The 17217-nt window shown below is 32.3% G+C and overlaps 1 protein-coding gene across 1 annotated transcript in view; it reads right to left on the bottom strand.

Moving 5' to 3' along the window:
- The window catches only part of LOC148228074 (uncharacterized), a 46811-nt gene that overhangs the window by 12095 nt on the left and 17499 nt on the right, over positions 1-17217 (bottom strand). Inside the window, exons 4-9 of the mRNA XM_088200677.1 lie at positions 2397-2566; positions 1639-1724; positions 1325-1447; positions 1147-1256; positions 925-1022; positions 604-855 (exon numbers count right to left, since the gene is read on the bottom strand). Of these exons, the coding sequence (XP_088056803.1) occupies positions 604-855; positions 925-1022; positions 1147-1256; positions 1325-1447; positions 1639-1724; positions 2397-2566 (839 nt within the window). The remainder of the gene's footprint in view (positions 1-603; positions 856-924; positions 1023-1146; positions 1257-1324; positions 1448-1638; positions 1725-2396; positions 2567-17217) is intronic.

The raw sequence follows: 17217 nt of genomic DNA on the forward strand, positions 1-17217 counted from the left end.
ACAGAAATGATGTCCCTGGTTTTGAACGCAAATGACAAACAAGTTTGGTGGGTTTCATAGCGCCATTCGATAGAATTTCGGAACATACTATCCGTGGATAACGGTTGAGAAACGCTAATCTAGTCCATTGTTTGTAGTCAAGTATTGAATGACAATATAAGTGGAACAAAACACAGGCTAAGCTACTCAATCTTAAAAACGTAATTTTTAAGTATTTTCTCAAAGCAAAAATTATGAATTTTGCAAAAGAAATAACATGTTAATCGATATCCTATATTTGTGGTAAATATCTCGTCCTTGTGTGTAGGTTCAGTCAAGACTTCTTAACCGGAGCTATACTAAATCGACCGAGACGATCCTGAAAAGTCTATGAAAAGCAGTCGCTTTCACTTTGATCTGCTAGCGAACGTATTTCTCCTGTTACAATGGGCCAAAAGGTCTAATAAGTTATGTATTAAAAAAAAATAAGATTCAATATCTGCATTGATAGAGGATTATTAGAAACGTTTGACTCCTGCCTTTCTTCGATTAAAAATAATTTATATAAAAACTTTGTAATTATAAAAGTAAACGTAAGTATTGTCCAGACTAATTAATAATTACCAATGTATCTTCCATCAGTAAAGGATATTAAAGCTGGTCCATCCCACGGTTCCATGGCACAAGAAGACCAGTTATAAAAGTCACGTTTGATTTGAGGCATGGTTTTATCGTTGTGCCAAGCTTCAGGCACCATCATCATAACAGCTTCTGGTAAAGGACGGCGACCGGCGTGAACGAGGAACTCAAGAACGCAGTCAGCGGATCCGGAGTCGGAAAGATTCGGTTCAACAACAGGATACAGTTTCTTTAATTCTGTTAAAAACATCATTAATAATATAATATAATTCATATATGAAACAAAAAAAAAATGATTAAATTTACCATCTCCGAATAATTCACTCTTCATTACACCTTCACGAGCTTTCATGAGATTGACATTTCCGCGAAGAGTGTTAATCTCTCCGTTATGAGCCAAAACTCTGAAATATTAAAAAGTATACTATAAATTAAAATACATTATAAATGTATTAATAATCTTTAATCAGTTATTATTATAAAGTAGTAAAGAAAGATTATATAGATGAGAGAATAAATTATATTAACCTTAGAGGGTGAGCCCGTTCCCAACTAGGAAAAGTGTTAGTGGAAAATCGTGTGTGTACCAATGCTAGGTAAGTATCATAGGTAGGATCGTTCAGATCATTAAAGTAATGCTGCAATTTGAGAGAAATATATTAACCAAAAACGATTACGTATGCCATTTTTAAAAGCAATGGCTCACCCATAGCTGATCAGAAGTCAAGAGCCCTTTATAAACGATAGTCTTCAGAGACAAGCTGCATATGTAGAATCGTGCGCCGGGTTTAGTAATTTCATGAGTGGCCCTTTTGCGCAAGACGAACACCTGAAACAGAATCGAAAACGATGCCTTCTAGAATCCATTCTCGTATGATCGCTCATCACTATTTTGTTATCATGTTCTACAGTCGATCTCGATACTCCTTTCTTGCCCTAAATCTGCGTCGCATCTTTGTTTATTGAATTAGACTTACTTGGCCCCGTCTAACATCTCCATCTAATGTCTCAGTTTTTTACCTGCTTCTTAAGCTCGTCTTCGTCCTGTTGATCACCGGTGACAAATACTTGACGCATAAATGGCTCCGAGTTTCGAGCCACCTGACCTGAAAATATTATCCAAAAAATACTCTTTAAAGACTTTTTTTACAAACCTCTTTGTTATAATTAAAATGAGATGAAGTAGCTTTCAATGGCAATAACGTCTCCGGAAATTGATTACCTGTATACGCATTTTTACCATAGACATTATCAATCATTTTATTTACAAAAAATCTGCCATATTCAGATAATGAATTAATCTTAAGTATATTTACTGTTCTTAAAAAACATATTTACGAAGCTATAAAATGATTGACAATCTTCATAAAAATGTTAGTCAATATTATGTTTTAAAGATACCATCAAGTGAACAAGCTTACATAATGTGAAGTTAAAAATCAATAACATAACACAAGACAATAGATGCTTATAGCTTTTAAGATATTTTTAGTTATATTATTGATATTCATTCATGCAATATTTTATCAATTAATCGATTTAATTATTATGTTTTTTTTTTCTTCATATTTCTTTGACGAGTTCCGCCCTTTTATTATACATTAAATAATTCTTTCATGCAAAGTATGGTGCGAATAAGCCAAAACTCTACACATCGAAAGACACAGTTTCTAAGATTGAATTGTATAAGTAATTCAATAGATTCGTGTCATGTGTTTTCTTCTTTTATTGTTGAAGTTCGACCATATACCAGAGAAAATACAATGATATCAACTCACCGATAGTTGCATTGTTAGTTGGAACAGTCCTCCAGCATATAACGCGCAGATTTAGACTCTCGGTGAGTGTTTTAAAGTTGTCTTCCATCTCCTGGTGGTGTGACTTGTCCAAGTAGATAATACCAGTGGCATATTTTCCGAACGGTGGTAAGTTTATGTGGTGTTTCTTTCTGCAAGAAAAGAAAAAATATTTAGTTAAAAAATATATATAATTATAAAAGCCAAGATGATTATGTATATTTATATATTTGTATATACAATACTTAAATGAGCTCATCGCACATGGAAAGAACGTAAACACAACTATAACATTATCATTTAATTCTATTCTTGATACAAATTAACTAGTCAATACATAATTATAAAAAAGACTGTTGATTTTTGAATGGGTAAGTATAAATATTATTAATAAATTCTGATAACCTTGTGTGTTCGATTCGCAATGCACCAAATCATAAAAATTTTAACAATAAACTGAGATTAAAAATATCGAAAGTGTGGTATAATAAGCTGAGCTGTTGAGTTACATTATTTTTAAAAAACGTATGGTTTCGCTATCGTGACCCTATTTCTTGATTTTTGATCGGTGCTAAAAGTCATGATTTCTTATGTCTTGGATCGCTGATGCTTTTGGATAGTAACGAAAAATGGACCTTTACACATGCCTGCAAAAATTATGATGAAGTGTATGTAATTTATTTGAAGGTTTCTGAAATACATTATATGTAAGTATATAAAATTTAATGGATATATACCAATATGTATCTATACTCTACAAAATCATATATTGATGTAAGTAAAAATTTGCATAATATACACAGCGGCCGACACGTGTCACATAGACAGAAAAAATAACGGAATTGAAATGACTCCGGCAATGAGATATGTAAAGACGCATTGATGGAAATTGCAATGAGCTATCCATAGCTGAAACCCCGTTACGAAAACTTTGTCAGAACAGACAAAAGTACGGGCAGTACAGTCACAGTTGAATCGACCTTAACGACGGACGTAGGAGTAAAAGCCTTTAGAAACTTCCTAGACGTCACTAGAAATCAAAACTATGCAGAAGGGACCTTTGCCGGTACTCCCTAAAAACACGATTCTACGTTATGATTATGTAGAGAGGAAATTATTAGCGCTATTAGAGGAAGCCAGCGCCTTAACGCTTACGCCCTCCAGCACCATAACAATTATGTATTGTTGAGACCCTCAATATCATTGAAGGCCTCAACATTACTGAAGGTTTGCATCGCATTGAGCACTTTGCGAAAGGGCCTGAACAAAGGATACAATCGGTGCAAATACAAAATTGGAATCAATGGTCGGCAAAATGCGCCTATATGCATTGGACACTCAATAATGATAAATCATTGCACATCACAGTAAACCAAACAAAAACTCTAAAAGACTTTTTCTAAATCTAAGCGGATATATTGAAGTGCAGCGAACTTTCATTAAGAACTTCCACCAGCCACTTCTGACTTTAAAACAAACGAGAGTTCAGCTGAACTTGCAGCAAGTGGAGCTACGGTGAGTATCGACCGAGACAGCAGTCGCTTCTCACGTCAGACCAGGTCAAGCTCAGAAGTCTCCGGAGCCCAAGAATTCAACCAGATCTTTCAGACAATTTGGAGACTACTTGACGTAAGATTAAGTGTACTTAAAAAATATGTATACGTAAAAACTTTGTATCAGTGCATTATTCACAGGATTTAATTGTTATAAAATGTTTTTTCAAGGCTTGAATTGCGCCTCATTCGGCACCAAACACATAATACTCCGAAAATAGTTACTCTGTAAGCCACTATTGAGAACCAGAGAAGTCATTTGAAGATAGGGAGGGGGCAATTTCCCCCTTGAATTTCGCCAGAAAAATGCATGTCATTTAATGAATCGTACACTAACTGACCAATTTTTGCCCCCCCCCCCCCCACAGTTTATTAAATTTAAAAAAACAGTCTTGAATCATTTTGAGCACGGACAGCGTACAGACACATCTGTCTTTTTTCACACCACACACGATCGGATTTGTCCGCCGGACATCCGTCTCCGACAGATCCGTGCGTGTGTGGCCAGTTGATAACAGTATTTCTAACTGAAAAAAATGATTCTGACCATCTGGCAAAATAATTCTTACCGTTTAATATAAATTCTGACCAGTTCAACATAAATTCTGTCCATCTAATATTTATTCTGGCTGCTTATATTTTGACCTGTGTGTCATTACCGTTCTGACCACAACCATATTAAAATTCTGACCTAAAAAAACGAGACTTATATTTATTAATGTTGATTGTTCAAATCTTTATAATTTTCAACCTTATGGGAAGGTTGAATCAGTGACAATGTAACTGTCAAACTTACTTGTTATTTTGGGATGTGAGATGTTCATAGAATATGTATGAAAATGGTGAGAGCAAAGTGTCATTATTAAGTAATTTTCATCCAAAAGTGAAGCCAGTCAATTTACACTTAAGAGCGTTGTTGCGATGATTACAATTATGTATTAATGATCCAGCTCCACAATTTCGGTTAGCCAGAATACGTGTATATGTTACAGTAAAGTTATATTTTCACTAGTAAAAATATAATTTTAGTAACTTTTTCAGTGAAATCATATCCGAATACAATTGACAAATTGAACTTCGTTGACATTTTAGAGCAGCATATAATTTCACTAGCGCTTATCGATTAAATTATATTTTCACTAGTAAAAATATATATCTACCGGTGTAAATGTTTTTCTATATGATTTCGCTGAAACGCCAGTGAAACTATAACTTCACTGTAACATATATGTACATACTTCAACAGATGTCACAAAATTAAGTATCACTTTATCGCGACCTTACTGCTCATCATTATGTTAACCGCAATCATTCGCCCATCAACTGCGTTTCTATTTATAGTGACTAACGCTTATTTTATAGTAATATGATTTTGATATTTTTAGAATATTGCACTCTCCGTAACTCTTTTCGCATAGAAGTCGCGTCTAAAAAAATAATGACAATGAAACAAATAGCTAGTCGCGACATTGGCTTAGTACTGCAAACGATTGCACAATATTGATGTGCAGTTGCAAGTGCGGCGCCATTGATAACGCCGTTTGACGTCATACATACATACGTCGAATGAATGTCCAGTGCTACAGAAAATAAATTGTATAGCTCAAGAATGTGAAAACATTAATATTAGGTTTATGTTCCAAATAAGTATCCCATTACAGTTATTCATTATTCTGTTGTTTTATCTAATGTTTAACCTTGATGTTTGGAGCATTTAATTTGGAATAATGATCATAATGCTTTTACAACATCTCTATTAATTATTCAACATATCATGGGAACGAGTTCTTGTATCAAATGTCATAAAAATTCTTCAGTTTCATAAAAAAATATTTTAAGTGTTGAATAAAATATAATCAGTGATTTTAACTGTTCCTAACGACATCATTGAATGAGTTTTACACTTGACAGGATTATTTAATGATACGGCCATTTTAAGCACACATTGTTGCGACAGAACAGTGTGAAAGAACAGTGCCTTATATAATATCTTTACTTGCCGAATATTATTCGTATATTTTTCCGGCAGTATAGATACGAAGATATTAATCCAACGTCCAACCTTTCAAAATGATATATGGCAAGGTTAAAAATATTCCGAGCGCTTTAATGGAATCACATACTGTTATCAGCTACCTTCCAATTGTATTTAGGACGACCCTTTTCATGGCTCGCTTCGCTTCGCCACCAAAGCTTTATCAACGATATTCGCTATCCGGATTCATTTATCGCGTTACTCAATCATTGACGATTAATCAAAGTGGTACAAGACCTTCTACAAAAAATGTAAAATAAATACTTAAAAAGATAGTTATTTAATCATATTAATTCAGCAAAAATATACAGATATGAAAATATATTATTTAAATTAAAGTTTGATCGTTACAGCACGTCAATATTTATGCTACAAACATTGATTTTAGAATATATTTTTCTGCTATTAAGAACTTTATAAAAATACACTTTTTACAAAATTATAATTTTTAATATTAAATTTAGTAATATAGCTGTATGGTTGTTTATGTATTATTTATTATTAAAAGATTCTCCACTAAGTTAATTGTTAAGAATAAATCATGTGTGATTGTTAGTTGCAAGAAGAAAAGAAGTTGATGGCCAATAAGCGCGCGATCAGAATCGGCATTATTCTTTTCCAACCGCCTAATATTATTTTAAATACGATCTTGACTTTTATTTCACTGCCCTCGGAAGCCTGCCAGCGAGCAGCTTTTGTAAATAGGGTAAACTGTTTAATTCGACCAATTAATAACATATCCTTAAGTGAGCGCTTATGTATCTCTTTAATTTGAGCATTCTTAAATGATCTATTAGATTGTCTGGTGATATAACACATAACACAATTGCAATGGAAAGCTTAAAAATGTTGATTTATACAGCGCCATTATTTAAATTATTATGAAATTATTTTAGTAAAACAAAATAACTTTTTTTATTTAAAAAATATTTAAAAAGTAGGGCTCAAAACATTATATTATGAGTCATTTAATCTGATATTTTAATTCAAAGACTGATCATATTTTTAGTGTCCCTCTAAGTCAAAAATATATTAATATTAAAATGCCAGTAAAATATTTAATTATTATTAAAATACCAAAATAATAGCCAGTGTTACAAGGAGGACAAATTAAATGAGCAATATAAAAAAATGTTTGTGCATTACTATTGATCAGAATAGTGAACATCTCCAACGAATCATTTTTGAATATTTCCCTTAGATAAATGCACAAACAATTCATTTTATGGAGCAAAGTATTTATTTAAATGCACATATCTAAATAAAATAATTCCCTGTTGAATCGCACCCATTTATAAGAGAGTAGTGTAAGGCATAAACTTCTGCTAAGTATTTCATTATCGAGTTTTAGTAGCGTTTAATGTCCTCGTTTTCTACAAAGTATGGTAGCCCTATCGTACACAATATATCAAGAATACGTGTGTATGTGAATCGGCGAACGACCCGTTTAAACGACTCGTTGGCGCTTAGCCAAAAATCTAAGACATTGCATTTCCTGCCTTGTCTCGCCGCGGTTAAAATAGTACAGCCACGTGTCGCATTTTTCGCGACTTTCGCGCGTTTTCCATTGACGGACAGTCTAAAACGATGTCCAGAAGATATCCAGACCCAAAGAAACCATAAGACTATCTCACCACACCTTGAACTTGACAGACATTAGTAATGTTGAATAGCATGTTTGAATCGAAACGAACTTGTCAAATAAGTTTTTGTTTGGCGAGAGAGTGGGGTAACATTTTCCGTCAAGATTGTTTCATGTTGGGTAATTTCCGGTGCAACTGCACACCACCCCGTCCGTTGTCCCGCTTCTACGTTGGATCGATACTCAGCTCCTGTTTTGACCTTTGACATTTCGCCCCCAGTTGGCGCAGCCTCATATACACAAATACGTGATCGATAGTGAGATTCAAAGTTAACTGTGATATAAAAACACTCCCATTCTTACAAATGATACATGTAAACACGACGTTCGACCTCACAACCTTTCACATGTAAACACGAGTGATGGTAATTAGGTAGCACCCAAGAAAATGAGTTAAATCAATCTCCAGCAATCTTCGAGTTAAGTAAAATCCCAACCATTAGCTTAAAAAGTGCAATGCCTTAAGCAAAATATTTATGGACCCTAACAAATGTATCATATTTAAAAAAAATCAAGAATATAAACAATAACAAAATGTTTTAATATCGCTTGCCCATTTACACGCGGCAAGTGGGTGGAGCCAACGTAAATAATCTCAGACCACTCCTCGCGCGACATGCGATTCTAATAAAACCGATATTCCGTCACTATTGCAGATTAAAAAATTAAACAAACTTATATAAAATGAAATCAATATTTATCCTTTACCTGTAAACAATATTTTCCTATGATTTTGTGATTTATAAATTGTATTATAAACAGTTTATAAGTATGTTCACTTAACTGTATACATATTATTAAATTGTGTTTTAATTTAATCTAATTTACCATTGTAAACTATTATAAAACTTACAATTAGAGTGCCCACCCATTGGGTTGGACTCGTAGGGCGTAAGTACTGGGGTAACGGCAGTGGCGCACGCAACGGATGTAAAGTAGTTATTCTCCTGTCCATTCAGGTACGCAATCCGTTTGTATATATAGCACCGACGAGAACAACTCCGTTCTTGGAAAGTCCAAAGTACATAAATAAATAAATTTAATAGCTTTTAGAAAGTCCTACACGGAGTGAATCATCGCAATTATTACGATTGGTTCCGCTTAAAAATTTGGTTTCAGCTTACTTGATCATTCTGTTTCATTATTAATAATGAAATGAAAAAAATAGTGAGCAAGATTTTAAAAAGTCTTGTTTTTCTAAACAATTGTCATATATTTTATTCTAGTTTTACGTCAGAATTTGTATGTCAATATTTACTGAGGCATTATAACGCATTTAACACACGCACAGCGTGACGTTAACAATTAATTCGTTTACTGATATTAGTCTGATTCAGTCCTTGTGAATTCTATTATATACATAAAAATAGAATTGCTTTTTGACCTTTACTTAAATAGCGGTTTTACTGTATTTATGACATGATTATATAATATAAAAATGAATTATGAACATTAAAAATAAATATAGTTGCTACTAGACAATCTATTTTTTTGATGAATTAATTTCTTGAGAAATTTTGATGAATGAAAAAATGTAGTGAATACTTAAGGTATTGCAGATACAATATTACATATTATTCTTAGAATAACCCTTAAAAATACATGCTTTCTTCGTTCCTTTTTGTAGAAAATGTTGAAAAATTCCTTTCGTTTTCTGTTGATGTTGGTTTAATCAGCAACGATTTGTTCTCTTGCCCATCGATTTTTTTTTTCTCTAATAATCTGCGAATAATTTCTATACCCATTTTACATATTTCTGCTTTTGAAAAATAACCAAAAAAGTCATTTTTTTTTACTAGTGGGATTCTAGATTTTGAATATATTTAATTAATGACATTAATGACTGATTTCTTCGATTATAATTTCCCGTTGAAATTTCGAACTTAGCTCAGAATTTATATTTTCCAATTGTTTTAATAACAATTTTAAGGCCTCTCTTGAGACAATTGTTAATAACAGCTGTTACTACTTTACAAAAAACAATATAAAAAAACCTTTTTGGATTTTCGAAAAAAAAATAGCCCTAAATCGTTTTGCATTCTGCCGATTCCCATACGTAATTTGTTCTTATCGTAGCGGGTTCTTAGATCACCAAAGCAAAGATAAATCCGCCGGCCGGTTATAGTAACAGAAAATCGCAAAAAAATTGTTAATCACTCAAATACTTCCGAGAAAGTGTGCATTTTTCAAACATCTGACACGAACACCTTCGGAAAGGTTTATTATCTGAGTGTCTTCTTTTATTACTTAAGCAAAAATAAAGCGATTTTGAGTGTTAAAAATTTGTAAACATTTTTTTGTCAGATTCAGACCCCTAAAAAAATAGTAAAATCCTAATGTTTCAATCAATTTGTATTTTATTATAGTCGTGATACCCCACAATGGATAAATTTATTACCAAACGAAATTGTGAATCAGACCAAAATATTAATGACCAAAATATTAATGACACTGGGAGTACAAGTGGAAGAAGTAGTGACGATGTTACTAGACATCATACGTCTCATGCAAAAGAAAATATATCCAGTAAAATAAAAAAAAATAATGGACAGTTTTCTGAAGAATATTTACGGGGAAAATGCACCACTTAGATTTGCCACCCAAAGAGCACCTTTAAATATTAATACAAATATTTTTAATAAAACGCGTAATTAAAAATTGGTTCTAGGGCAAACTTAACTAACTAAATTTATTTTCAATACTTTTTATATAATTTAATTTAAAAAAATATGTAAAAAATTTGTATGTAATTTTGTATGTAACTATTATTTTTTTTAAATATGTAATAAAAATTATGTCCACATATTTTTTTCGACCTTTTAATTCTGGTGCACCGCCACTTTTTCTTATGATCAAAAGTGCACCGTGACTTTGAAAAGGTTAAGAACCACTGGTTTAATGACTTCATTTAATCAAAGCCTCATATTTTTTCCATATTTTAAAAATCATTAGATGTTTTTTAAATATTATATATGTGAAGTAATATTTATTGAATAACTTATATTCTATCAATTAGTTGCACCAGTCATGCATAATATTCAAGTTTATTTATGTATATTTATAATATGTTATAAATATATGCAATTCAAGGTTTTTGCAATTATCATCACATATAGATTATCAAGGTTATATACATAACCTTATTTATATCATAACATAAATATAGTAATGACATTTATTACATTTTTGAAAATGTTTGGAATACAGATAGTTTTATATCTAAACCATCTAATAAAAATCCAATTATTTTCACAAACATCTCTAAGGCATAGTGTGTTATATTATATTCTCAGCTGAAAGGTTTCCCTCTATTGTGTTTTGTATTTAATTATCCCTAAATAGAACGAAATCAATTGATAATATTCGTCGAAGGTCAGTCACGCCTTCGTAACGTGTTATTCTGAATTTTGAGCAGATAAGACTGTTTTTGTTGAGGGTGTTCAGTGATTCAAATATGTAACCCTCCTAGTTGTATTACGTAATATAAACGAGACTCGTTTTAAATGTAGCTCTTTGTTTACCGAAGGAATTTTCCAAATTGCTTTCCCTCGGGTGATTTTCCGCGCTGTCGCCGGGGGTTTTTCCAACCATGGAAAATTACCAACCCCTTTATTCGCGTGCGCTCCGTCGAGAAAAATGCCAGTTTTATCTCGCATGCTATTTTCACATTATGTACATACTGTATATTGCCATTCGAGGAATTGAGAGCTTCGTTTATAAATGGATTTAGTCAATTAAATCTGTTTGGACGTAATTCCATTTATATTTGATGGAATCTTGAATCGGATCAACCGATTAAATTATTATCCGATCAAGTGCAGTGACGGCGGAGTGATTACGATCGTCAAAAATAAATTTATGTATGTAGGTTAATAATAATAAAAAAAAAATATTGTGTCTAGAGTGCGATTGTGCGTGTAATGAGATGACACATTATCTGAGGTCGTTAGTTTTCTTGTTTCGGTAGCGATAACACAGGTTTTATCTGTAAATTTGGCAAGGTAACCGGTTCCGTCCAGTTTCTGCGATAAGCCGATCCATTTTGTAGACAGAGATTAAACAATCAATTAAGAAAACAAATACGACATAGTCGTTGTTTTTCATATTATTATAAATAAAACTTTTAACATAATATGACCCTTGTTGCATGATTCTATTCATATTATTTGAACTGGTATTCTCTTTTACTGTTTTAAAAATTATTTATTTGTGTGGCTTGCCAAAAAAATCCACAATAATAATAAGCGACAACCTATCAACTGTAATAGTGGTTTCACTAATAAAGTGCCACCCTTGAGACATACTTCTGATTCATTAAAGCAGTTGTACATCAATAGGCCATTGATCTAAACCTAATGCATGACTACACTCTCTGGAAGTTGTACGAACCGAAGTTCAACTAAAGTCGGCCAATGTCGCCGACTTCCGAGTAGTGGCCACATTGCCACAAATTTCATATGCCGTCCGGACGGCGGCTACTGTCACGTACAGCTGGCATATTTGCGCGCGATCGAAAAATGTGCCAAATAATCGCAATTTTTAAATTGTCATATTATTAAAATTACGCTACTAATAATTATAAAAGTTTGTGTGGGCACTCACCAATACAATATCAGTGAAAACTTTTCGGTCGTAAATATTCAATTTACACAAAATCTTTATCGGCTTTTGCAAAATGCCATAAGGCATAAACATGATACTTCAGAATACGAACACCACATCTGTGACTATCTTAGAATTTGTCGCCATCGATTCTAAATAAGAATTCGTTATGGTGTGACATTTATATAAACCGGTCTAGGAAAATACATAAGGATATTCGAAACGATTTTTTTAACAAAAACAAGTACTACTAATTATTTATTTTTTTATGAAAAAAATATAATAACGATATCTGTTAGAAGAATATACTATTAAAAATATAATTAATCTCTTTTGGTGCCCTAAAATATTCAAACATGTCAGTAAGAGTCTGTTGAAGTCCCCGATAAGCATGTGGTATTATAACTTGACAACGTGACCACGATGCAGCGCTCGTCATGCGTGTTGACCATAGGACGCCTACGCGCATACTGAAATTGAACGGAGTTACTCGTTCTATCTCAGTTTACGAAAAACCATAGCATTATTTCTCTCACTCTCTTCACTTAACACGCGAGAGAGCGAAAAGGGAAGTATCACACTGCTTCGGTCCGTTTGCCGACAATGTTCGAAAGCGCTCGAAGCTGACCAAGTTGACTGAATTACCCCTACTTTACCTCCCGTTCTCGGTAACCTCGGGCAACTTCCAAGAGATTTTAGAGCGGGCAGAACCGAGCTCGACCGAAATAATCCACTATATTCTCCATCCTTGGCCAACCTTGGCCAACTTCTAGAAAGTGTAGTGCAGGCATAACACTTACTTACATCAACACTCTGGGAACACCATGGAAGTGTGAGATAAAAAGAAAGCCATCGGCTCAGAACAGCAGCGGATACTAAAAACTAGAACTTTTTTTGCCATCGCCGAATTATCAATTCTCAAGAAATTTTATAAAGCATTTTTTATTATATAAAATATTAGTAAAAGGTTTAAAACCACTGCACTTTTTATAACGCTGCATAAGTAGAGGCGGGTTCATACCTAATATGCATACTTTTTGAAAATTTTCAATAGGGTTCTGGAAATGACAAAAAATTGTTTACAAATGTTTAACAATCGATCAAATCTTATTTTTGCTTAAGAAGACACTCAGATAAGAAAACCTTTCCTAAGGTGTTCGCGCCAGATGTTTTAAAAATGCATACTTTCTCAGAAGATCGAAAGTATTTTAATGACCAACAATTTTTTGCGATTTTCTATTACTCTAACCGGCCGGCGGCATTATCTTTGCTTTGGTGATCTAAGAACCCGCTCCGATAAGAAGAAATTACGCAAGGGAATTGACAAAAACGATTTAGGACTATTTTTATTTTTCGATAATCCAATAAGGATTTTTTAATATTGTTTTTGTAAAGTAACAACAGCTATTATTGACAATTGTTAGCCTAAGGGGGTTTAAACTTTTGTTAAAACAATTGTAAAATATCAATTCTGAGCTAAGCTCGGAATTTCAACAGGCAATTAAAGAGAAATTATATTATAAAATCGAAAAAAACAGATATTGATATCTTTAATTAAATACTTACAAAATCCAGAATCTTTCACCAGTCAAAAAAATAATGACTTCTTTAGTTACTCTTCAAAAGTAAACATATGTAAAATGGGGAAAGAAATTATTCGTAGATTATTTAATGGCTCGACGAATTCTAAGGACCCTCGAGACGTCATTAAATCATTAAAATCTATTGAAGAAATTTTAAATTTATCATTGACGCAACAATTAGAGAAAAAAACTTTTAGTTTTACAGAGGGTAGTGTAAAATACCCAACATTTGTTTGAATACCATATAAACCTTTGTGATTTTTTGATTTCTATCGTGTCTGTGAGATCGGAATTAGTAATTAAAAAGAATATTATACATGGATAAAAATATTTAAGATAAATTAAAAAGTTGTTCTAAATAAGCCTTTTTCCTATTCATCCAAACTTCTGCGAGAGAAAGAATAAAAGGTTCGAGAGAGACTCTTTTTAAATAACTTATTTTATTGACCTAGACTCTTCTGCATTCGACACCGCCTCCCGATACTGACACCTGATTAAATATGCAATAATGTATGTATTATATATACCAGACAACTCTTTCCAACGTCTTACTAGCTGATATAATCACAAGATTCAGCATTAAAACATAAATAACAATTAAAGTTTAAAATAGTTCAGAATCTTTTGAGCAAATGAAAATCGTCCACTGAATGTTGGTATAGTAATTAAGTCATTGTGTTTGATAAAGTCGTGAATTAACTATCAATAAAGTATGTTTTACGTATTATTTAATTATAAATAAATATGCTTTTAATATACATAACAAAGCACTGTTTTAATGTATATAATATAAAAAACAACATTCAAGCATACACATACATATATCAACGATTGTCTTATTCTCTTTCTTTAGTTTTAAAAGTCAAACTTTCAAAACCACAATAGATATAAATATTAAAGTGTGTGACTGTACAATGTACATCATGTGATAAACTTTTATTTATGTTATATAAAAAGTATATTTTATTAATTATAAATATACGAGCTTAAGAATGATATGTATGTTTTTGCGTATGAACCCGTTCCTGATCAATGGAGCAAGGTATCGATATATTATACGTAATTCGTAAGGAAAATAAATTGTTAATTTGTATTTTCTGATCCATCTGTATCTATCACAGTATCGAATGATTTGCGATACAATTACAATGACGTGATGTAGTATCAAAATGCATAGTTCATAGCTCAACTGCGCATTATTGAGTCATAATCTTAGAAATTGATAAAAAAATATGTAATACGATAGGCGATGTCTATAGTTGATAAGATTTTATCGTGATCGTTTAATTTTTATTGCACTGTCATTATGTAAAAGTTAAAGACTAGTACGTTATTTATAATTAATGTTATCGCGGAATGTTCACGAAACAGGAAAGAGATAAACATTCATCCGTAAACATTGAGCTTTTGAGTCGCGGCACTTTGACCTAAACAAAGAGAGCAATGTTAAGGTTAATGCCATAATTGAGTTATGCTGATAAAATAAATAAATAAATGGCAGACGATAAGCAAATATTGGGTTAACTAAGTCGTTACGCAATTGGCGCGGAAAAATAAAAGGCGGCGCGCGAAGTTATCTTCTTTTACCTTATGGAAATTTTATTCAATGAATAATTGATAACTAAAGTTATACATATATAATTAATAAACGTTTAAATTGAAATGCTCTATGGTTTGTCCTTAACTTGACGTTTTTAGTCTTCACATAGAAGACATTCTGATACAACAAAACTTCATGAACGACTCCATTTTGTTAGTCTTTGATTCAAAGCCAGATATAGCTGTGGAGAGGAAGAGGTTTTGATGTCAATGTTTTATGATGTAGAAAGCAGTTTAATAAAAGCTTCCGCCTTCACTAAAGCTTCAGTCATATTTTATTTCCATGAATAAATGTTAGTGCATATTAATTCCAATTTGGTCTTCACAGAAATTATTCGTTCACAGAAAAGCAATTATTATTTTATGCACTATATAATATATCATAACTGGCGTATCTTAGAAAGACCAATAAAACACTACATTGGAATTTTTTACTACTTTTATCCAATTGAATTTCAATGAACAGATTAATTTTCTTGAGTTTCTCAAGGCCGATATATCACAAACTCTAGAATTAATGACACTGGTATTATTATATTTTCACTGCTAAATGTTAGAAAGCAGCTTGGACCATTTCAATGGCACAATGCTTGAACAGTGTTTGAAAGACTGAAAGTTTTAAAAACCCAATGAAATACATGGGTAGTTGTTTCAAAGAAACAAACAGATTACATGGAATGGAGTTGTGTTATATTGTGTGGAATATTTCAAAAACTATTTGTAATTTTGCAATATTGTCAAGTCGATAGATTTTTTTATATAAAATCACTGGTAATTCACAATCACTAACAGGTAAAGATGTTTATATCGTTACAATTAGTCGAATGACATTAAATCAAACAATCTTTCCTTAAGAAATAATATAGGTCGGCAATGTACGAGTCCGTGGAAATAAAATTCTTGGAAAGAGAATAATAATAAACATTGTAAGTGAAGCATGAATGACAATTTATATACTCAGAATGATACATTGTTTAATATTTGCTGGACAAAGCTTTTTTGAGTCAAATAATGACTGGTCGTCTTAAGAGGACGGGGTGGACTTTAGTTAAAGTCCGAGTTCAAATGAGCCCACAACTACTGGTACATACACATTTTGTTAAAACTAATTTTCCTTTCATCGTTGATGTTTAATACATAAAAAAATATTCTAGCTAGTATTAGTAAATTATTTATACCAACATCTTCTGAAACTTGAATCATAAAAAAATATTATTATTAAACTAAGCTAATTAAAAATATTAGCACGTGTAATCATAATATTTCAGTCGTGATTCACACGCGCATTATTATTTTACAATATTGACAAAGTGCCAGTGCTGCCTTTTGCCAAAATCGGCGCCATCGCGCCCATTGCCAATTAATCAGAAATGGTGCTAAAATGCATATTTGCATCTACATTATTATTATTTTCCAGAGTATTCTATTTTATAATGACAGCGTCTATGTCAATTTATCACTTGACAGAAGCGATGCGCAGATTCACTTGTCAGATAAGGTCAGTGATGATATTTGATCTCGTCAACGAGCACACTATGACGTACGGTGACCTTTTTATATCCATCGATAGCCCTTGGCGTCCGGATTGATATCGAAGCTTTCATGATTTTCTGAATTCGGTCGCAAATAGGCTATATAACGAAACAAATGGCGCATAGGATAGAAATAAAGTTGCGAAATCAATATAGGACGACACAGATCTTTATTGCTTTTGGCGTAAATTCAGAACTTCCGAAAACTAACACTCATTTTACAATAAAAAAGTATATCGCTGTATGTACATTCGACT

This window comes from Plectrocnemia conspersa, unplaced genomic scaffold, assembly GCF_051122295.1.
Source record: "Plectrocnemia conspersa isolate PC_06_02 unplaced genomic scaffold, ASM5112229v1 ptg000012l, whole genome shotgun sequence".
In the NCBI taxonomy this organism is placed as follows: Eukaryota; Metazoa; Arthropoda; class Insecta; order Trichoptera; family Polycentropodidae; genus Plectrocnemia; species Plectrocnemia conspersa.